A 24,939-nucleotide genomic window follows, 5' to 3' on the forward strand; every position below is an offset into this window, starting at 1 on the left:
TCATTTGCATAAATACGAAAATGGTCATAACTTGGCCAAAAATGCTCGTTTTTAAAAAATAAAAACGTTACTGTAATCTACATTGCAGCGCCTATCTGCTGCAATAGCAGATAGGGGCTGCAAAATCTGGTGACAGAGCCTCTTTAAGTTTATTCAAGGGCAAAATAAGATTTTCGTAGGGTAAGGGTTCTGGTACCCATCCTGTACTAAAAGTTTCCTCTAGATTAGGAAGAAACACAATGGTTTGGTTGTTCCACTGTATGTGTGTAATATTATACATACATCCTGAGAAGGCACCGGTTTTACTGACGGGTATTAGAGTTTCTGCTTTGTTAGGTATTATACATATATGCTGTGGACAGATTTCAACATATACATGTAGATATTCACTAGGTATTATTGTGAATGCACATATGTTGTCTACGTGTTCCATTAAACAGGGTTCATACATAGAAGATTGTTTGTTACATACATTACATACATACTCTTGGTCTGTTAGCTGACAGTCTATGTTATGTGTCTTGTTGGTGTCAATATGGGTGCCCATAAATATTTGTATGGTCCTATTCAATAACATGGGACTTGGTATGGAGTGATTCAGACACACCTGCGGTAGTTCCGCAAATTTCAATGCTGAAGTGACTTTCAACTGTGCGATCATTTGTCTATAGGTGAAATCACAACAAGTCATATTAACATGCAGGGTATAAGTTAAATTAACTACTCCTTGGTCTATTTTGACAAAGACAACTTCGTGTCTGTCTCTTCTCCCAATGTACCAGGGGCAATCAGATCTTGAACACGTTATATTGAAGACATTGTACTTGTAAGTAATTAAACAATTTCATAATTTTAGAGTTCTTCCGTGTCCTTCTCCTCGGGATGTAGAACCTTTTTACAGTGGCTGGCGTGAATCCAGTTGGGTATGAGTATGCTAATACATTATAAGTATAAAATAAAGCTGTAAAAAAGATGTAACCAAATAATAATAAAAAAAGTCCCAAAAAGTTATTATTTAGCAGAATATATTTTATTGTCCATACATTACATAAAAACTAAAAACCTACACATATTATGTATCTACGCGACTATAATAACCTAAAGAATTAATTAACAGGTTATTTAGCGTGAAACATGAACAGGATAAAAAAAGAGACAAAGAAATGCCAAAAATAAATAACATAACATACACAGTTCTCCAAACTGCGCAGGAAAAAAATTCTCCCAAATAAAACAAAGCCTCTTACAGCCACGTTAATGAGGAAACAAAAAAAGTTGTGGCTGCTAAAAGGCAGAGAGGGAAAAAACGAAAAAATTTAGTAGGTCATTAAGGCCTTTTCAGGTCTGGTCGTGATGGGGTTAAACAATGCTCATTTACCTTATGTGTGTGGGAAGTCTGGACTACAATAAAATGTAAATGGGTTAACCGAATTACTGCAGAGGACAATGAATCTTATGGCTCACGGAAATAGCTCTGCTAAAGTGAAAATGTTTCCTGCATAGACATGTCTGCTATTAATAGAAAACACAAGACGTTCACTGAAAGCCATATTTTATTAGGACATGTGGCTGGGTTTTTTCTTTTATACAGTGACTGCTGAGTCCACGCTGAAATAATATAACCCATGGTTCTTTGGTTTAGCAGAATTCACTTAATTGTCCACCCAGTTATTCTTGTTTGTAATTTCCCATTCCATCATTTATGACACATGTATACTGTTATAGCCAAAGGGTAACAAATATATGGCAGCATTATTAATTTAATAATCTTACGTAGGTTTATTGTTAGAACGGAGTCTGAACAGCCTCCAAAAGTTCTGGTCATGTGCCAGACCGTACCCAGCCTACCGGGTCATTCAGCTTATGCACTGACTAGTTCAGATTTCATATCACATCATACACATGCCCTTATTTAATGGCTTATTCACACGAATGTGGGGAAACTAGGTCGTGAAAAACGTAAATTTTTCATGTCCGAGTTTCACCCGTACGGATCCCGTTTTCATGGATCTCCATTGAATCTCGTCTATGGATGGATCCGTGAAAGAAAATAGTACATGTTCTATTTTTCAACGGACCCTTCACATGGTTCGTTGAAACAACGGCCATGTGAACGACCCCTTTGAAATACATTCGTCCGTTTGACGGGCATTGTTTTAACGGCCGTCACATCGACATATTCAACATTCGTGTGAATAAGCCCTAAAAGAGCTTGTCCTGGTGACATATTCTCCTTAGTGTTTGCTTCATAAGCAAGTGTTGACATGGTCTTTATATGAGAGACTTTCAGTTCAAGAATATATATTTTCCTTCGGAGTGTAGTTATCTATGGAGGGTATCTGTGTTAAGGAGGACATGTCAAATTGTCTGTTCTAGTAAACATTAGCATTCCTCATAAAATTAAAATGCAGGAGCATCTTTGCTTAGAATTTTGCATTGTGCCATTCCTCTGTTATTCCTCCTGGAAATGTGTGAATAAATTGACAGCTGGTTGTTACCATTCCCCTTGTCAATATGGTGTGTCTCTAACACTATGAACACTAATCGGACAGTATCACAGTGTGTAGGGACATGCCACGTTGACAAGGGGAATGGAACACCCTGTCTGTCCATAGACGTTTGCTTTTTGATATTTCAACAATTGAGAGAACTGGCTATAACTAGTTGCCCATGTACCGTACTTATAGTATGTCACTGTAGAATGGACGGTGCCCATGAGTTATTGTCCTGATTGGGACTGCTCGATCACCTTTTTCTGTGTGACTTTCCCTGATACTTTACTAAATTATTTTATTTTGTATGTTTTAGGTTGAGACTAAAGATTTACATATAATGTAGAAGTGCACTCTTGCTGTGTAGTGGTTATATATACCATATATATATTTGTTCCGATCAGTAACCTGGTTCATTCCTGCAAACAGCAGCCCTCCACTCACTCTAAACTTCCAGGCTTCCTTGCTTAAAAAAATTAAATAAATTATTTTTTAAATTAATTCTCCTGTTGAATAAAATAATTATGCATTTGAAAAAGGATGAAGGGAGGAAGCAAATCTGTTGTTTCCAAATTGATTTTGTGTCTGCTAAAAACACTAATTACACAGTGTCTGAATAATAGCCTGGAATATAATTGTTGTTTATGCTGTGTAAGAGAGACCGCAAAAAATATATATATTTAAATGTGCATTTAGTATAGAGAGTAGAATAGAGATTGGAGAAATTGATCAATTATGCAAAGCGTTTGCGACCACTTTATATTGACCAGATATCACTAGTATTGTACATGATCCAAGTTGTTGTCTCAGAAAAACATTCACTTCCTGTAAAGAAGCAAGCTCAACGATCAGCTGATCGCCGTGGGTCCAGGTTTGGAAACCAAAGTCCTTTTTGAAGAAGCATTTCCCATGCAGCTGCCAGAAATTACCATTTTAACACAGCCGTTAAATCGGTCCCTACGACATTATCAATCAATGTTTCCTAAAATAGGTTATAACCCAGGCTCATTCAGAGCTGTATTCAGAATTCTGCTTGCTTTGTAACAATGATCTAACATCTCCCAGCACCCACTACTGGTTCATTGTCTACTGATTTGGATCCTGGTAGATGTAGTCTTTATACTTGACATATCCCAGAATGCGGTAGAGCAGACTGCGTTGTATTTTAAGATCTCATAAAATGTTTGTCAAACGGTGTCTAATGATTCCATTAGCAACCAGCAGAGTTAGAGAATTGTTAATGTAGCTTTAGATGTAACTCATGCAGCTAAAAACCAAGAGAAACTAAGCAAAAAAAAGGATTTATGAATTTGCTTAATTTATGTAGATTTAAAGGCTATGTAAAGCTTTGAAAGACAATTTCGTTTTTGTAAAAATGTCTATCAGTGTGTTTGGTGCAACTTTCTAAATAGTTTTTATTAAAAATAATTTTAACTTTTTGAGATACAGCTGCTTTGTATCTTGTATACAGATCAGCTGTGTCTTTCACGAAATCCTGCTCCCGTCATGTCCGCGGGACTGACGGGCTCCGTGAGGCTGGATTCACACGACCATGTTACGTCCGTAATGGACGGAACGTATTTCGGCCGCAAGTCCCGGACCGAACACACTGCAGGGAGCCGGGCTCCTAGCATCATAGTTATGTACGATGCTAGGAGTCCCTGCCACTCCATGGAACTACTGTCCAGTACTGTAATCATGTTTTCAGTACGGGACAGTTGTCCTGCAGCGAGGCAGGGACTCCTAGCGTCGTACATAACTATGATGCTAGGAGCCCGGCTCCTTGCAGTGTGTTCGGTCCGGGACTTGCGGCCGAAATACGTTCCGTCCATTACGGACGTAACATGGTCGTGTGAATCCAGCCTCACAGCGGGTCCTGTGTGTCTCTGGCATGCAGGATCCATTTGTATTCTGTCACATCTAAGTTCATAACTTATATGTAATAGCTTACAGAGACACGCAAGACCCGCTGTCCACGGGACTGACAGATTCAGGTCATAGCTAACAATACAGCTGCTCTGTACAGAGAATACAAAACAGCTGTATCTCAAAAAGTAAAAAGCCTTTCAAAGGTGTTCACAGCTTTTGATCTCGATGTAAACTGTAAAATTGTGCAAAAATTTTGAAAATTTACTTTAAATCTGCAATTGCATTATGCCCATATTTTTGTCGTCTTTTTATTTTTTTATTATTTCACAAGGCTTCCTTTTAGATGAAGTTGCTGTTATTTGCAGATTTTAATTATAGAAGTTCTCCAATTGTTAAATGTTGTATAAACAAGAATGTTAGTGCGTTTTCTGAAAAGAGACATTAGTTATATCAATGTTCTTATGTTCCCAGTACTGCACTTTCTAGAAATCCTGAGTAAGGATAATTCTATCCTCTCAATTTGATTACAGAATTGCTCTAGTATATAATGCAAGAATAATAGGTAAAAGTGCTTAAAGGATTTTCCAGCTTATATATATATTTTTTGCATTGGACAGCAATGACGATGTTAATACAACAAAACTTTTGTTACAAAAATGTTTTGTCTTAAGAACAATTCCTCCTGTATGTGTCTTATAGCTGGTCACAATGCAGAGGTGGCTCAGCACTTACATTGCTTCCTCTTCCCGAACATTGGACAAAGCGCAGCCCCGTACAGCAGCCATGTGACCTTGTCATGTGGTAACGTAAAAAACATCTGGCACCCGCATCCATTGGATGAAACGTCCACGCGTGACAAGGTCACGTGGCTGCCGTACAGAGCTATACGAAGTACAACATATGAGGAGAAGAGGGGGAGGAAATTTAAGAGATGAGCCACGGCTGCCCTGTATACTGTACATGTAGCTAGCCACAAGGAGGAATAATAAAGTTAATCTATATGTATTAACATGCCCATTGCTGGCCAATGCTAAAAAAAAATTACATAGGACCAGACAACCCCTTCAATTGTTAAAAACTCTTTCATTCATGGGGGATCGGCTCCCTATACTACTTCAGAAGCTCTGTATTGCTCCCTATAGTTTTTTTCTTTGTTTTTGAGTGCGTTCTTTGCTAAGGAGTTTATTCGTAGTGACTAATACCGGTCTTATCAAAATAGAACTTTTTCTCTGCTGCTCATAAGTGTTCCTTAAAAAAAAAAAATGCCAGTGTTACCCATAGCAACGATTCAGATTTCATCTTTTCAGCGCCTGGTTGAAAATAAAGAAATGGATGTATTTGGTTGCTATTGGCAACACTGTTACAACAGTGAGGTCCAATGTGTTTATATACGGCATATAATTCTGGTTACCAAACTCTGATTTGATATGCAATGTATCGGTTATATCACTGCTCTAGTTGTTCGGTTTATATTTTTTCCGATAAAATTAACCTGTGTTGCTATTTATTTGCAGCTTAAAAATGCCAAAGAAGTTGCAGATTCCAATAACCACGACTACCTCACCAAAGTAAGTACCACAATATGAAGCCAGCCACCTCCTGATAACATTGTCCTCCACTCCTGCAATATGTCTTTCCCATTGACACTTTAATTTCTCATGTAGTTGTCATGACTCTGTAGTTATTTGCGTAGTTTGTCTTTTACAAGCCTTCCTCATATGAAATGTTGAACTGTTTTGGATACAAAGGAAAATAAATCAGACATTGCATTGTGATTTGTTACAGGAGAAAAAAAGATAAACTGTGTCTGCATTGCAGCACGGATAAACTCTGCGCAAAAATATCCATTATTCTGAAAAGCAATAATTAGGTTTCCGTTAATTTCCTAGTTTCATGTTTATTAATTACATACTTCTATGTAACATTAATCAGCGGAGACTTTTAGAAAATACTGTCGAGAAATATTTTAGGTGGAATTACCCTTTAAGCTGTTACTTGATGTCTTAAGATACAGCATTGATTTAAAAGGGACTTCACCCCTAAACGCAATTTTAAAAAGGGTATCCGGCCAAAATGATCTGATAAGAGATCATCACATTGGTGAGGTTTGTGGTCTCAGACCACAACTAAATCTCTGGAATGAGGGAGCTCAAACCCTTTGGCACCAGTTTTTTTTGTTTCTTGAAACCTGACAAGACATTCTAAGCAAAGAGCAATACGGATCAAAAGAACTTAGGCCATGAGCACACGATCTTATTTTTGCGGCTGCAATTGATCCGCATTTCCGCAGATAAATTGCGGACCCATTCTTTTCTATGACCCCATACACACGTCCGTGTTTTACACGGATCGGTTCAGGGGGCGCAAATTTGGATCGCAGCATCCAGATGAGACACAGATGCACAACAAGTATTTTTTGCGGCCTGGCGGACCCGTAGTTTTGTGGATTGCAAGACCAATATGGTCGTGTGCATGAAGCCTTACACCTCTGTCACTGCTCCATGATTTCTGTTATTTTGAGAGAGCTATATTAGTATTTCTTATTGCCAGTACTAACGTACCCTCAATAGGTCATGTTTCCTGGATTAACTTTAGTATTGCATAGGTGTTCTTTCTGTGGGTTATTCTCAAATCTTGACCTGTTGTGGGGGTACTTGAGGACTGGAGTTGGGAAACACTGTTCTTTAGAGACCTTTCATTGTGAAAATCAGTGGTGGTCCAAGATCACAGACTTCACCAGTTAGATCTTCTCACTTGTATCTATTACATATCAGAAGATTAGTGTCTCTGGATTTCCCCTTTAGTGTTAAAGGGGTCGTCCACTACCAGACAACTGATGACCTATCCACCAGATAGGTCATCAGTATAGGATCGTTGCGGATCCGACACCCTGACCCCACACCGATCAACTTCTCTGGCTTCTGCTGAGACCGGAATTTAATGGACAGTATGCAATGTACGGAGCTGAAAGCGGTTTGCTCCGTACATTGCATAGCGGCCGTGCTGCAGAACTGCAGCTCTGCACCTATTCACTTGAATAGGAGCAGAGCTGCAGTACTGCAGCTCGGCCGCTATTCCATGAAACAAAGCCATCTGCTTCCGGCATGGAAGTCCGGTGCCCGGAGGCAGCTGATCGGTGTCGGACCCGCATCGATCATATACTGATGACCTATCCGGTGGATAGGTCATCGGTTGTCCGGTAGTGGACAACACCTTTCAATTTTAATATCCTCATTTGCTTCAATTCCCAATGGACTTCTACGTCAGTAAACCAGTACATGACAGATCTGGTCATCAAAGGACATTGCAGTCACAGACTACACACTGGTACTTAGTTTCTATTGTCTGTTTTATTTTATGCCATGACAGTTACTTTAGAATTCTTAGATGAATCCTGGTCAAGTCATGACAAAAACAATAGGACAAGAAAAACATCACTCTCATCATCCTATTAGCAACCACAGATATTAAACTGATCAAGGCCAATAAAATTGTGGTTGGTAAATGCAGCAATAATTGTAACCTGCTGTAAATCCTTGACGCTTCTTTGCATTATTTTCACAGATAAGATGCGCTAACAGATATGTGATACAGAATAACATTTGTAATAAATGGTTCCTGTACTGGGGACACTGATATAACTTGGTGTTCGAAATAGCACTTCAGGTATTGATGGGGATTAATGCATAATTGTGTACTGTATATACTATATTTATGACCCTGCCATGCAAGCTACAGACCTGGGACAATCGTAGACAACTATGCAGAACTGGCGCATTACTTAATTTACCAGCAGATTAAAATGGCTGCACTGGGAATGGGTTTTGAGTATAAACCGGCAGCTGAAAACTGCGAAGAAGTAATCAGGGCACAGAGGAACTAACCAGCTGTCTGATAATTCAGCGGCTAATCCACTGCATTGATCTCTCGGTTTAAGATTCAGGGAAGACTTGACAGCATTGGGTTTTCAAATCAAACTCCAGAGCCTCAGGGCACAGAGCTCGAATTTGGAAAAATCGGAAAGTACTAAGCAATAGGAGGAGTTAGGAAAAGGTTACAAGACTCTCACATTTTGCGGCATACACGATCTGCATGTGCAACTAGATTACCATTATATGACATCTTCACTGCCCAGTTATAAATTGTGTGAGAAATAGAAGACCTTGCAGCAAAATACAACCCCCCCCCCCCTGATAGGTAAACATTGCAGTCTGCAAACAGTTTACTATGTCTAGAGCATCGAATGATTCCACCTCAAGGCTCATGTACATCATGGGACAATTTAGTAATTTACTAACTAAATTCAGGCATGTATTTAGCTGAAAATGAAATCTTAGCTGTGTTCCTTAACCCTTACATGTAGTAACTGTGTGCAGTGCTTCTCTTGTAAGTGCACGTATTTAAAAAAAACTTCTCTTGCCTTCAGTTTCTAGGACCAAAGTAACTGTCTAACGGCTCCTACCGTCATTCATATTAGATCTCTAGGGCTGGTTTGTCTGTCTCCTCGTCACCCAGAGGATTCTCCCCCCACCACCCTTCCCATTTATGTCCTCTCTGGCAGTCAATAGCAGTATAGACAGTAAAATTCACCATGTATTTTCTGGGCTTGAAGACACTACTTGCTATTTCTAAATGTATGTGCTTTTTCTGGCATTATAGGAGGATTTACATGGTACTTTTTGTTTTCGTTTTTCATCTAAATCAATCCAAAGTACTGTAATTATTTCTGGCTTCCTGCAGCCACCACTAGGGGAGTTCACAGCATACAAAGTTATACAGTTCATAGTGAGCTAAATAGTAGATCTGTCTTCAGTAATCTCCTGTGCTCCCCCAAGTGGTGGCAGTGGTAAGACTGTGATGTTATTGCCTGAGATTTAAATAATCTGCTTTATAACTTTGATTTACTAGTGGCAAAATGAACAAAAGCAGATCTGTAAACCTTCCTACTATCTGAATAACTACTCATTTAAAGGCATCCAGATCTAAAACTGTTCCAAGCCCCCAATTCCTTAAAAATCAAATCAGATTTTTTTAAATTTATTAAATAACTGGAAATTGTAAATTATTTTAGTAAGTGATGGCAGAAAGTAAAGCTCTTACAATGCATAGTTTTATAAACTTGCCAGTAAATATTACTGTTATTAATCCTATTTATTAATATTCAGCTGCGAAACTATCTTTATAGAAAGAGCTGAATCTCTGCATTTCACTGCATTAGATTTTTGGCTTTAGAGACAGACTCTTTTTTAAGTCTTCGAAGCTGCTCATCCCCGTACCGTCATAACCTTGTTTGATTATTTCTTCTCTTCATGTCCAATTGCTGCCAAGGAACAGATTTAAGGGGTAATTAATTTTTTAGCAAATAAAGCTTATTCATTATATAATAAAAACATTTCCAATATATTTCTGTATCAATTCCCTTTAGTTTTCACGATCTGTTGCTTGCTGTCATGTAATAGGAACCTTCATCGTTCTCCATGACAAACCTCGGACTTCCGGCGTCTGTCGGCAGCTCCATAGAAAAGAATTGTGCACCGGTCGCGCTTGTGCGCATGTGTGACCAGTGCTCCTCTCTTTTTTATTGAACTGCGCAGACCCCGGAAGTACGAGGTTTCTCATGGAGAACTTCGGAGGACTTTCGGTCCCCCGTTCTCCTTATCGCTGCCAGCGATCACACATGTACTCTTTTGTAGGACAGACTATATGCCTTTTTTTGGGGGGGGGGGCTGTATGGCATTATCTACAGGGGTGGTTTGGGGCTGTATGGCGTTATCTACAGGGGGAGGGCTGTATGGCGTTATCTACAAGGGGCTGTATGGTGCTGTCTATAGGGGGGCGCTGTGTGGCGGAATCTATAGGGAGGCACTATCTACAAGGGGGCTTGTCTGATACCCAGAGGAGGGGGGGGCCCCAGTCAAAAGTTTGCTATGGGGCCCAGTCTTTCCTAGTTACGCCCCTGGATTAACCCCTTCCTGATATTAACCATATGTGTATGGCTGATATCAGCAAGGTATGAATGGAGCAGGGGGTCAGTTGTATATTAAGTCCGATCACGGCCGTTTAACCACTTAAATGCCGGGTTCAATAGGTACTGCAGCATCTAAGCCGTTTGAGGGAGTCCCTTCTGTCATCCCAACTTCTTCCCCACGCCAATACACCAATGGGTTGTTATGGCAGCCAGGGGCCTGAAAAGGGCACACGGCCTGCCATCTTGGTCCTCCTATATAGCCGCAGAAGCAGGGCCCAATAATAGAATGCTAAAAGTGCAATATATAAGTATTGTACAATCAATCAAATAATCACATGTTCTAGACCCCTAGTGGGGAATAAAGAGAATCTAAGTAGTTTAATAAAGTCTTTTAAAATACATATATGTGTGTGTGTGTGTGTGTGTGTGTGTGTGTGTGTGTGTGTGTGTGTATGTGTGTATATATATATATATATATATATATATATATATAGTGAGGGAAATAAGTATTGATCCCTTGCTGATTTCGTAAGTTTGCCCACTGTCAAAGGCATGAACAGTCTAGAATTTTTAGGCTAGGTTAATTTTACCAGTGAGAGAGATTATATTAAAAAAAAAAAACAGAAAATCACATTGTCAAAATTATATATATTTATTTGCATTGTGCACAGAGAAATAACAATTTGATCCCTTTGGCAAACAAGACTTAATACTTGGTGGCAAAACCCTTGTTGGCAAGCACAGCAGTCAGACGTTTTTTGTAGTTGATGATGAGGTTTGCACACGTTAGATGGAATTTTGGCCCACTCCTCTTTGCAGATCATCTGTAAATCATTAAGATTTTGAGGCTGTCGCTTGGCAACTCAGATCTTCAGCTCCCTCCATAAGTTTTCGATGGGATTAAGGTCTGGAGACTGGCTAGGCCACTCCATGACCTTAATGTGCTTCTTTTTGAGCCACTCCTTTGTTGCCTTGGCTGTATGTTTCGGGTCATTGTCGTGCTGGAAGACCCAGCCACGAGCCATTTTTAATGTCCTCGTGGAGGGAAGGAGGTTGTCCCTCAGGATTTGACGGTACATGGCTCCATCCATTCTCCCATTGATGCGGTGAAGTAGTCCTGTGCCCTTAGCAGAGAAACACCCCCAAAACATAATGTTTCCACCTCCATGCTTGACAATGGGGACGGTGTTCTTTGGGTCATAGGCAGCATTTCTCTTCCTCCAAACACGGCGAGTTGAGTTAATGCCAAACAGCTCAATTTTAGTCTCATCTGACCACAGCACTTTCTCCCAATCACTCTCAGAATCATCCAGATGTTCATTTGCAAACTTCAGACGGGCCTGTACATGTGCCTTCTTGAGCAGGGGGACCTTGCGGGCACTGCAGGATTTTAATCCATTACGGCGTAATGTGTTACCAATGGTTTTCTTGGTGACTGTGGTCCCAGCTGCCTTGAGATCATTAACAAGTTCCCCCCGTGTAGTTTTCGGCTGAGCTCTCACCTTCCTCAGGATCAAGGATACCCCACCAGGTGAGATTTTGCATGGAGCCCCAGATCGATGTCGATTGACAGTCATTTTGTATGTCTTCCATTTTCTTATTATTGCACCAACAGTTGTCTCCTTCTCTCCCAGCGTCTTACTTATGGTTTTGTAGCCCATTCCAGCCTTGTGCAGGTCTATGATCTTGTCCCTGACATCCTTAGAAAGCTCTTTGGTCTTGCCCATGTTGTAGAGGTTAGAGTCAGACTGATTAATTGAGTCTGTGGACAGGAGTCTTTTATACAGGTGACCATTTAAGACAGCTGTTTTTAATGCAGGCACCAAGTTGATTTGGAGCGTGTAACTGGTCTGGAGGAGGCTGAACTCTTAATGGTTGCCAAAGGGATCAAATACTTATTTCTCTGTGCACAATGCAAATAAATATATTTAATTTTGACTGTGATTTACTGTTTTTTTTCAAAATATAATCTATCTCTCACTGGTAAAATTAACGTAGCCTAAAAATTCTAGACTGTTCATGTCTTTGACAGTGGGCAAACTTACAAAATCAGCAAGGGATCAAATACTTATTTCCTTCACTGTATATGTATATATATATAGCAATGAAGAAACAAATGCAACCCTCCAGGAGTAGTTGAAAATAGTGGTTTATAAACCCATGAAAAAATTGCTACGTTTCAGTCCTCTCAACAAGACCTTTCTCAAGCAATGGTGATATGTCGAACCGGGTTTTACACCCTACACTTGTGAATACATCATCAACCGCAATTGATGCAAAAAACATTGAAAAAATACATACTAGTGCAATTTAAGTACATTAATCGATGTATGTATAATGTGTGTGTGAGTGTGTGTGTGTGTGTGTGTGTGTGTATGTATGTATATATATATATATATATATATATATGATGTATACAAATTTTTATAAAAATCCATCGTATAAACAATTACAAATCGTCAATTGTCAAAGAACTATGAATATTCATAAGAAGGAGGAGACGAGCCACTCACCAATCCCATAACTTTGGACACATATTGGGAATAAAGAAAGTTTTCTTAAAAAACAATTTTTGCATGAAACTCTGGTATCTACCGTTGACAGAAGCTGTTTGCCTTTGAATATAAAAGTACTGTTTAACTCTGCTGAATATTATATGGGCATTCCACGTTGTTAAATAAATGTATATACGCCCTGTACTCAATATGCAGTAGACTGTTATGTTTACTTATGTTTTTTTCTGCATGGTGGTGCCACGATACATGTGGACAAGATGGCAATGACCCGGTCTCAATTATTGTTGGGCTTTGATCAGGAGAAGAAGGTGGTTTTGTCTTCATTTGAGATTTGCCTACAGTTTATTTACAATATATTAGGTAGCGCTATGAAGTGACAGCGTTGCCTAGATACGGGCCCATGCTGGACGGCGATTATCCGATTAGCATAAGCACTATGACAACGGATGACACTTTAATTTGATTGCCTCTTTGAAATCCATTGCATAAGATGGTAACTATGCATGCGCTGCTGATAGATGCTGTCAAATTAGTTTATTAGCAGGGATATTATTCCCAATATATGTCCAAATTTACGGGATTGGTGAGTGGCTCGTCCCCTCCTTCTTATGAATATTCATAGTTCTTTGACAATTGTCGATTTTTCATTGTTTATGTAATGACGGGGGTGGGGAGACAGACAAGTGAGCCCTAATCTACCCACCACTCAGTCCCTGCCTACTTGCAACGACCCGCCCTAGGCGACGGGGTACAACTGGGCGACTGTCCCTACGCTCAATAAGTGCACGACAAACAAACAGACAAGGGTACACAGAGCTAGGGGAGAAAGGGCAGTTGCCCACGGCAACACCGTGAGCAACAAGAGAAGTGAACAAGCCGAGTCAAACCAGGAGAGTACGAGGTGCCAATTGCAGAGCAGAAGAGTAGTAAACAAGCCGAGTCAAACCAGGAGTTTACGAGGTACCAAACGCAGAGCAGGAGAGTAGTCAGAAAGCCGGATGGAGCAGGATCAAATAGTTAGAAGCTGTAGCTGGGCCAGGAAACCACACGAGAAGAATCACAAGCAAAGGAGGAACAGGAAAGGCAGGTATAAATAGACAGAGGGCGGGAGCTAGCTCCGTCTGGCCACGCTGTAATAGGTTCTCCCACTCCTAAGCCTGCCACCCTGAGTGGTGGAAGATGGAGTCAGTCTCACAGACATAGAAGCAGGTGCAGACTGATTATCTATGGGCGTTTACCCCGAAGCTGTGCCTGGCAGATCCTTTACAGTTTATAGGATGGATTTTCACTTTGCACTTTAATCGATGTATGTATAATGAATATATATATAATGTATACATATTTTTAATGTACTTAAATTGCACTAGTATGTAAGTTTTGAATGTTTTTTTGCAGCAATTGCTGTTGATGATGTAATCACAAGTGTAGGGTATAAAACCCTGTTCGACACATATCACCCTTGCTTGAGAAAGGTCCTGTTGAGAGGACTGAAACGTAGCTATTTTTTCATTGGTTAATAAACCACTGTTTTCTACTCCTGGAGTGCTGCGTTTGTTTCTTCGTTGCTGTATCTAAAGGACAGTGTGGATGACGGTCATGGACGCATGGCACCTTGCAATTGTGTATCTTTGAAGTGCTGCTTTTTTCTTCTCTCTCTCTCTCTCTCTATCTCTCTATCTCTCTATCTCTCTATCTCTCTATCTCTCTCTCTATCTCTCTCTCTCTCTCTCTCTATCTATCTATATATATACACACAGACAAATCAAGGGTAGGAGCAGCACTGTGATTCCTTGCCTGTTAAGGCTGGTGCTCAGCTTTCAAACAGTGAGTGACCTCTCCCTGCACAAACGTGTATCCAAAAAAGAGAGATAGAAGCAGCACTCAAAACAACTCTGGTTTATTCACCCAGCATCCACTGCAACGTTTCACCTTCTCTATGAAGGACTTGAAAAAGCCTTCATAGAGAAGGTGAAACGTTGCAGTGGATGCTGGATGAATAAACCAGAGTTTTTTGAGTGCTGCTTCTATCTCTCTTTTTTGGATATATATATATATATACATACACACAAATAAAGGATAGTAGGGAAGCAGCACTCAAGTAAATAAAAAAAAAAGGGTTTTAATTATCAAACAGCGATGTTTCACTCTCTTAATGAGAGCTTTTTCAAGCTCTCATAAAAGCTCTCATTGACATAGTGAAACGTCGCTGTCTGATGTTCTGGTGATTAAAATCCTTTTTTTACTTGAGTGCTGCTTCCCTACTATCCTTTTCTACATTACATGGGGAGAAGGTCGCTCCGTTGAAGTCCTGCACCAGCCGCAAGGTATTTTTCTTGGCTACAGTGCCTCTCCTCACAAGTTGTTTGATAGATAGATTTATATAACATTAAAAGTAAAAAACTATACTTTTTTACGCTAAATAATGAAAACAATAAAAAAAATCAACATGATTGGTACTACTGCGTGTGTAACAATCCGAACTATTAAAATATAATGTTACTTATCCTGCATAGTGTACGCCGTTAAAAAAAAGTATTGCCGTTTTTTTGGTCACATAGACTCCCAAACATTTTTTAATAAAAGTGATTTAAAAAGTCGTGTGTACCCCAAAATGGTACCAATAAAAAATACAACTTGCCCTGCAGAATAATATAGTTGATATGTCCTTTATACAGTACTGTGAACGCTACAAAATCAAAGCCCATAAATCAATGGAGGAATGGTGGGGGTTTTTTTTCCTTTCCACCCCACAAACAGTTTTATTTCTTTTGTAAATTTTGTTACACTATATGGTATATTAATGATGCCATTAAAAAATAGAACTCAACCATCAAAAAAACAAGCCCTCATGCGACTATGTCAACGGAAAGATAAAAATCTTACGGCTCTTGGAAGGCCAGTGGGGGATACGAAAATTTTAAAAAGGTAACCGCTACGGCTGGAATGGGTTAAGCGGCTGACACAGGTGCAAAGCTCTCTGATAACTGTACTGTAACGATATCTGTGTGTGCATTACTATACTGGGACTAAGTTCTATCTACTGTAAATAAACAATAATGCATTTCAAAGGGCGAAATCCGCGGTAAAAATATGCAACAAATTCACAATAATGGGCATGTTTCTGATTTAAAAAATCCACCTGACACCCAGTGAATTTTTTACACTGTGTGTGGATGGGATTTTGAAAACCCCATCCACATGTATTGTACTGTAAATTGTTGCAGATTTTCCGTGCCGCAAATCTATGTGTATTCTTGGGATTCTCTTTCAATAGGGGCTCTCCTTCGTTCCCACTACCTCTTTAGATTTTTTCACCTGAGTTAAAGACCTCAATCTATTTACTAGAAAGCTCAAGTGGCATAAACTGTGTAAAATCAAAGATAAAAAATTGTGTCGAGAACTGTGGTGAACACCTGAAGAACTGCCATATGCGAAAGATCTGGCAGAACTATTAGCCTCCAATGAGAAAGCGAGAGGAGAGGGCCCCCTCACTAATTGCAAACTAAAGAGTTGCAAAAATCCACCCCCATTTGGAGATGTCTCTGATATCTATATTTTTAGTATCTGGTCATTAGGGACCTCGTGAAGATCAACATTTCAACAAAACCGGTGAACTTAACTAAAGAAGAGAATAGTGACCGGATCCAGAGAATAGTGCATTATCATCTCTGTGAAGGGACGACAACGTTATCATAAAAGCCTCCGATAAGGGGGGAAATCTAGTAGTCCTTTAAAGAAGAAAATATGTAGAGATGTTTCTGAACATTTTGAATGATCGATATAGCTATGAAATCCTCACTGAAGATCCAACAGTCAAATTTAGAGGAGAACTCTTGCAGAGTTTGAATAATGCAAAAAAAAAAAAGGAATCTGATCGATGAACATGAATATAAATTCATGGCTATAGAAAAACCACAGACCCCAGAGTTTTATGCGCTCCCCAAGGTACGCAAGGGCACCACTCCTCTTAAAGGATGCCCTATTGTTTCCGGATTAGCGGGACTAGCACAAAACGTGGGCATCTATATTGATCGAATATTAAGAAATTTTGTAGAAGCCCTACCGTGGTACACAAGGGACACCATGGATCTCCTGGCTAAAATCGATGATCTTTCTGTTGGGCATAATACCATTCTATGTAGTATAGATGTGGAGGCACTGTACTCTTTAATTCCCCATGAGGCAGGCCTAAAAGCAGTACACCATTTTCTTAATTCCAGGGGTACACATTTCAGTGATCATAACGCGCTCACATGGGAACTTTTGGAATTAGTCTTAACTAGAAACTGCTTTCTTTTTAATTGACACATGTACCACCAGCTTTGGGGCACAGCCATGGGCAACTCATGTACACTTACCTATGCAAATCTGTTCTTGGGCTGGTGGGAAGAAACTATTATCTTCACTGACTAACTTAACTGTTAAATACCTGTTTCAATGTGGGCACGTTATATAGACGACTTATTCGTGTTGTGGACAGAATCAGAAAATCGGTTCAAACAATATGTAGATACATTCAACCAGAACACTATAGGTTTAAAATTCACCTGCGAGTCGAATCCCAGCACCCTCCCGTTTTAGACGTCTTCATATCCAAATACAGTGATGGAAGTTAAAAACTACCATCTATAGGAAACCGACCTCAACGAACAGTCTTCTGAGGTGGGAGAGCTGTCACCCGGATCCCCTCAAAAGAGGTATTCCAAAGAGACAGTATCTCCGCCTCAGAAGAAACTGTTCTAATATTCAGGAATTTAAGATACAAGCACAATATCTGGAATCTAGATTCCTAGAAAGGGGTTACCCACATAAAATTCTGAGAGAGGCATACAAACATGCCTATGCCCAGAAAAAGGGAACAACTATTGATTACTAAGAAAAAGGAATCTATCAAACAGCACATCAGATTGATAGGAAATTTTGACAAAGCAGATCAAGTAGTAAGAAAAATCCTGAAGAAACACTGGAGTGTCCTTCAGATGGATATTGATCTGATGGATGTTTTGTCCCCACGGGCACATGTAACTTATAGAAAGGGAAGGAGTATTGGAGATCGGATTACACACAGCCATCTCACAACACTCAGAAGGAAGGGGTGTTGGTTGGATAGAAAGCCCAATGGATGCCAAAAATGTGAACATTGCAAAACATGTACAGTGGTACAGATGGCCAAATTTGTCAAAAGTGCTCATACTGGAGAAAATTTTCCGCTTAGGGATTTTATTAACTGTAGCTCCAAAAACGTAATGTATAGGATCATTTGTCCTTGCCCGATGGACTACAGAGGGAAAACAACCAGGGAGTGGAAGAAGATAATTTTTTAAAATGTGGGTGACATAACAAATGACAGAGACAAACCAGTATCCGGTCATGTCCACCGCCTGCATGGGGGAGGCCCTAAGTGTCTTAAATTTACCGCAAACCTTGCTGAGGAAGGGGGGGGGGGGGGACATAGCCAGGGCAGTATTCAGGTGCATTTTTAGATTAGGCTCGAGTTGATCCAAATGGACTTAACGAACAATTGGACTATAGTTGTTTCGTTTGATCAAACTTTCTTTCTCTGGGCAAACGTTTTTGATTGTATGAAACAATTCCTAAAATAGGTCTCCTTTGGTGCTAACGCTCTTATTGTATTATGTTATGTGCAGTGTAGATGTCCTTTATTGCTTTACTTAACCGCTTGGATAAGTCATGGATTCTGGTGTAAAAAAACAGTGTGACCTTTGCCATTAAATACTCAGAATTTAAATATGATCACAGGATCGGATAAATTTCCCCAAAAAATCTATCCTTATGTTGTTGTATTCTATAAAGTCTATAAGCATTCAGAGACAGGGGCAGGCTACGGGTCTATTTTGAAACTGTAAAACTGTACCTTTCACCCTGTTTCCATTCTTTCCCCTCTCCCCCTTTAGCCACCGATCATGTTCTGCCCTGTTTGCCGCCCCCCTCCCTGCATCACACCACCCCCTTTTACTATCGGAGATGGGATTATAGGCCCTCTCCCATCTCAGCCGGCTGTCACCTGGACTCCACAATGCTTTCTAAGAGCTGAAGGATGTCTAGGTCTCTAGCTGGACCGAGAGACGTCACAGCCAATTGGCAGCCGATGCATCACTAAGGGGCGGAGTCATGTGTTAACGGACTGCGTTGCCGAAGTGACGTGTTGGCCAATGAGTAACTGACACGTCACCACCGGGGTGGAGCTACGGGCGTTTGTGTCCTGTTGCCGCAAGTTGGGGAGAGACGTCTCTCCTTACGGAGGGTGCACTTTATGTGCTACCGTGGGGGGATACGTCCTGCTTTATAGCGGGATGGTTTTTCGGCACGCATGTGGCTGGATGCCCTGATATGCCTGTTTGGCAGATGTGGCACTCGCAAATTCACCAGTGTAGGAGTCAGTCGGCCTCGGGGCAAATCACGGCATCCCAGAGAGCACACCCCCCCCCCCCCCCCCCCCGTATGTCACAGGGGGTGGGTTACAGGAAAGGGGGAGGACACCAGCATATAAAAGGAAAGGGAATCTCTTCCACTCATTGAAGTCCGACGCTGGACACAGGTGTCGCTCCCTGACACTGAACAACTTATAGGTCAGCAAACTTCTCTTGCCACTGCAGGACGCTTTGAAGCTCTCGAGACGGCTCCAATTATTTTTACGGCATCTATAGATTATTACTTAATTACTATATGGCTAAAACTCTCCATAAGCATATATTTTGCCACAAAGAAATGCTTCGAGAGCACTAAAGCAAATATAGTCAATGAAAGAGGTTCCCCGATCCCCTTGTCGCAAAAGGAAATGGCTGCACTTGACACGTAGAACTGGTAGGGGGGTTAAAAAAAATAAAAAATCTTCTTATTTCCTGACTAGGAGTATTTATGGGACAAATTTGTATCTAGATACGCGAGTTGATACTAAAAACAGCGTATTCAGATACCTGGAGCTTGTAGTTCTAAATCTGCACCACCGTACAAAACTTCCTCAATATGTGGTATTATATGTGCAGCGTCTGTTGACATAATATAATCTATTCGAAACTCATTACTAGATTATTGTGAAACACAAATCTACAAAGCTTGGATTTACTATAACATAATTATTTTATATGTTTGTCAATATTCTCTTAAAAAATTGTTTTTTAAAATGACAAAGTAAAAGTTATATTTTATCAAAAACTCTGTATTCATCATATTTTTTTGCAATTATTCGGATGATTATTCAGAGTAAAGTCCAGGTGGAGGACTGCTAACTTCACCCTCTTTTCAAAGAGTTGTAAGCAGAGATCTTGGAGAATTGATACAAACATTATATCTGAAACCGTTTTAACTTATCATTATATAACGAGTAACCTATATTTTCTGAAACTGTAATACCCCATTACGACAGTGAACAGTGTGTGTGTATTGTTGTAAATTGCGACACACTTGGTCTTTTCAGATGTTTTCCTAAGAAAATGAAGAAATATATTGAATATTTTTATACTAAATATGCTGTAATTTATCAGATACAGACTGATTCCTTAGTAAGTAAATTAACCCTTTCAGTGTTTTTGGAATGTGGGAGGAAACAAATGCAGATGTTGGATTGAAGCCTAGTCCTAACCACTGAGTCACAGTACTAACCACTGGTTTAACCACTCATGTTGCTGTGCTTTGCACTACTGCAACCTATAAGACATGGAAATAGTCTCCACTATTCCCACAGAAAGCAGCACCCACCGTATAGGCACGGTAGATATTGGCAGTGTTAGTTTCTACTTGTTTAATGTATGCCCTAATAAATATCTTATTTGCATACAATTTACATTTCCACAATGAATGCGATGTTCTATTATTTGTTTAATGAGTAAAAGCATTTCCAATACAGAAATTCATTTTTTATATTTCAATTACATTTCCTTTCATTTTCCTAAAGCATAAATCTTCCTTATGCTTATGAGTCCGCTATTTCAGTTTAATTAAAGTAGCAAAACATTCACTGCCAATTCTCAGCACCATGAAATGTGGCTGCTCAAGCCAGACATCATTTACATCATCTCCGTAAGATTTACAAACTTCAGCTAATAAAGTTTGTTTCATCTCCACTGATATTTGGAGAAGAGGAACAAATAAACAGTCAAACAAATACTTGTATTCATCATGAAAATGTCATAGTAAACGCTGAGGAACTGTTCAAAACCTGTAACATTTTTGTACTTGTAGGAAAACGGTACAGTCAACGTTGCGGTGTTCAACCATGAAAAAGAAAAAGACTCAGAAAAACAAAGACAGGCTCTGAGATCAGAGAAGGAAGCTTTGCTCATAGGTAAGACATTACTACGGCAATAAGCTAAGCTCTTTATAAGGTTCTCACCATTCATTGGCCTTGCCTAATGCCATAAAAATTAAGATTTATTTTTTTCTGCAAAAACCAATACAATGTATTCGGAAAGTCTTCAGACCCTTTCAATGTTTTCACATTTTGTTATGTTGAGGCCTTGTGCTAAAATAAAATTCAAGTTTCTCCCCATCATTCTGCACTCACTACCCCATAATGTTAGTTATCTTTGCGAATTTATTGAAGGAAAAACTAAAATATTGCATTAACATAAGTATTCGGACCCTTTACTCAGTGCTTAGTTGAAGCACCTTTGGCAGCGATAACAGCCTCCAGTCTTCTTGGGTATGATGCCACAAGCTTTTCACACCTGGATTTTGGGGATTTTCGTCTCTGCAAATCCTCTCAAGCTCTGTCAGGTCAGATAGGGACCGTCGGTAGACAGGCATTTTCAGGTCTCTCCAGAGATGTTCGATTGAGGGTTTCGACTGGGTCACTCAAGGACACTCAGAGTTGTCCCTAAGCCACTTCTATGTTGTCTTTTCTGTGTACTTAAGGTCATTGTCTTATTGGAGGGTGAACCTTCGGCCCAGTCTGAGGTCCAAAGCACTCTGGATCAGGTTTTTATTAAGAATATCTCTGTACCATACTCCATTCAGTCGCTGAAAAACACCCCCCATAGCATAATGCTGACGTCAGCATGCTTCACTGTATGGATGGTATTGGGCAAGTGATGAGCAGTGCCAGGGGCGTAACTAGGAAAGACTGGACCCCATAGCAAACTTTTGACTGACCACCCCTCCCCTATGTCCCACACACAGCCTTATAGAACTTATAGATAGTTCCCCCTGTAGATTGTGCCATACAGGCCCCCTGTAGACAGTGCTGTACAGCCGCCCTGTAGATTGTGCCGTACAGCCCCCCTGTAGATTGTGACATACAGCCCCCCCTGTAGATTGTGACATACAGCCCCCCCCTGTAGATTGTGACATACAGCCCCCCTGTAGATTGTGCCACACAGACCCCCCTGTATACAGTGCTATACAGCCCCCCTGTAGACAGTGCTATACAGCCCCCTGTAGACAGTGCTATACAGCCCCCTTGTAGACAGTGCTATACAGCCTCCCTCTAGACCGTGCCATACAGCCCCTCTGTAGACAGTGCTATACAGCCCCCCTGTAGACTGTGCCATACATCCCCCCTGTAGACTGTGCCATACATCCCCCCTGTAGACTGTGCCATACATCCCCCCTGTAGACTGTGCCATACGGCCTCACTGTAGACTGTGCCATATGGCCTCACTGTAGACTGTGTCATGCAGCCCCACTGTAGACTGTGTCATGCGGCCTCACTGTAGACTATGTCATGCGGCCTCACTGTAGACTGTGCCATGCAGCCCCACTGTAGACTGTGTCATGCAGCCCCACTGTAGACTGTGTCATGCAGCCCCACTGTAGACTGTGTCATGCAGCCCCACTGTAGACTGTGTCATGCAGCCCCACTGTAGACTGTGTCATGCAGCCCCACTGTAGACTGTGTCATGCAGCCCCACTGTAGACTGTGTCATGCAGCCCCACTGTAGACTGTGTCATGCAGCCCCACTGTAGACTGTGTCATGCAGCCCCACTGTAGACTGTCATGCAGCCCCACTGTAGACTGTGCCATAGAGACCCCCCCTGTAGACAGTGTCACACCCCACTTGTAGATAGCGCCCCCACCTCCCCCTTGTAGATAGTGCCATACAGCCCCCCTGTATACAGTGCTATACAGCCCCCCTGTAGACAGTGCTATACAGCCCCCCTGTAGACAGTGCTATACAGCCCCCCTGTAGACAGTGCTATACAGCCCCCCTGTAGACAGTGCTATACAGCCCCCCTGTAGACAGTGCTATACAGCCCCCCTGTAGACAGTGCTATACAGCCCCCCTCTAGACAGTGCTATACAGCCCCCTGTAGACAGTGCCATACAGCCCCTCTGTAGACAGTGCTATACAGCCCCCCTGTAGACTGTGCCATACATCCCCCCTGTAGACTGTGCCATACATCCCCCCTGTAGACTGTGCCATACATCCCCCTGTAGACTGTGCCATACATCCCCCCTGTAGACAGTGCCATACATCCCCCCTGTAGACTGTGCCATACATCCCCCCTGCAGACTGTGCCATACATCCCCCCTGTAGACTGTGCCATACGGCCTCACTGTAGACTGTGCCATACGGCCTCACTGTAGACTGTGTCATGCAGCCCCACTGTAGACTGTGTCATGCGGCCTCACTGTAGACTATGTCATGCGGCCTCACTGTAGACTGTGCCATGCAGCCCCACTGTAGACTGTGTCATGCAGCCCCACTGTAGACTGTGTCATGCAGCCCCACTGTAGACTGTGTCATGTAGCCCCACTGTAGACTGTGTCATGCAGCCCCACTGTAGACTGTGTCATGCAGCCCCACTGTAGACTGTGTCATGCAGCCCCACTGTAGACTGTGTCATGCAGCCCCACTGTAGACTGTGTCATGCAGCCCCACTGTAGACTGTCATGCAGCCCCACTGTAGACTGTGCCATAGAGACCCCCCTGTAGACAGTGTCACACCCCACTTGTAGATAGCGCCCCCACCTCCCCCTTGTAGATAGTGCCATACAGCCCCCCTGTATACAGTGCTATACAGCCCCCCTGTAGACAGTGCTATACAGCCCCCCTGTAGACAGTGCTATACAGCCCCCCTGTAGACAGTGCCATACAGCCCCCCTGTAGACAGTGCTATACAGCCCCCCTGTAGACAGTGCTATACAGCCCCCCTGTAGACAGTGCTATACAGCCCCCCTGTAGACAGTGCTATACAGCCCCCCTGTAGACAGTGCTATACAGCCCCCCTCTAGACAGTGCTATACAGCCCCCCTCTAGACAGTGCTATACAGCCCCCTCTAGACAGTGCTATACAGCCCCTCTGTAGGCAGTGCTATACAGCCCCTCTGTAGGTAGTGCTATACAGCCCCTCTGTAGGCAGTGCTATACAGCCCCCCTGTAGACAGTGCTATACAGCCCCCCTGTAGACAGTGCCATACAGCCCCCCTGTAGACAGTGCTATACAGCCCCCCTGTAGACAGTGCTATACAGCCCCCCTGTAGACAGTGCTATACAGCCCCCCTGTAGACAGTGCTATACAGCCCCCCTGTAGACAGTGCTATACAGCCCCCCTGTAGACAGTGCTATACAGCCCCCCTCTAGACAGTGCTATACAGCCCCCCTCTAGACAGTGCTATACAGCCCCCTCTAGACAGTGCTATACAGCCCCTCTGTAGGCAGTGCTATACAGCCCCTCTGTAGGCAGTGCTATACAGCCCCTCTGTAGGCAGTGCTATACAGCCCCCCTGTAGACAGCGCCATACAGCCCCCCTGTAGACAGCGTCATACATCCCCCCTGTAGACTGTGCCATACGGCCTCACTGTAGACTGTGCCATACGGCCTCACTGTAGACTGTGCCATACGGCCCCCCTGTATACAGTGCCATACGGCCCCCCTGTATACAGTGCCATACGGCCCCCCTGTATACAGTGCCATACAGCCCCCCTGTATACAGTGCCATACAGCCCCCCTGTATACAGTGCCATACAGCCCCCCTGTATACAGTGCTATACAGCCCCCCTGTAGACAGTGCTATACAGCCCCCTCTAGACAGTGCTATACAGCCCCCTGTAGACTGTGCCATACGGACCCCCTGTAGACTGTGCCATACGGCCTCACTGTAGACTGTGCCATACGGCCCCACTGTAGACTG

At 41.9% G+C, this 24,939-nt stretch overlaps 1 protein-coding gene across 8 annotated transcripts in view; it reads left to right on the forward strand.

Moving 5' to 3' along the window:
- The window catches only part of ENOX1 (ecto-NOX disulfide-thiol exchanger 1), a 686,747-nt gene that overhangs the window by 652,812 nt on the left and 8,996 nt on the right, over nt 1-24,939 (forward strand). For all 8 annotated transcript variants that reach the window (XM_075852278.1, XM_075852272.1, XM_075852273.1 and 5 more), the window contains 2 exons: nt 5,876-5,929; nt 21,048-21,150. In XM_075852278.1, coding sequence (XP_075708393.1) covers nt 5,876-5,929; nt 21,048-21,150 — 157 coding nt within the window. The remainder of the gene's footprint in view (nt 1-5,875; nt 5,930-21,047; nt 21,151-24,939) is intronic.

The sequence above is a fragment of the Rhinoderma darwinii genome, chromosome 2 (assembly GCF_050947455.1).
Source record: "Rhinoderma darwinii isolate aRhiDar2 chromosome 2, aRhiDar2.hap1, whole genome shotgun sequence".
In the NCBI taxonomy this organism is placed as follows: Eukaryota; Metazoa; Chordata; class Amphibia; order Anura; family Rhinodermatidae; genus Rhinoderma; species Rhinoderma darwinii.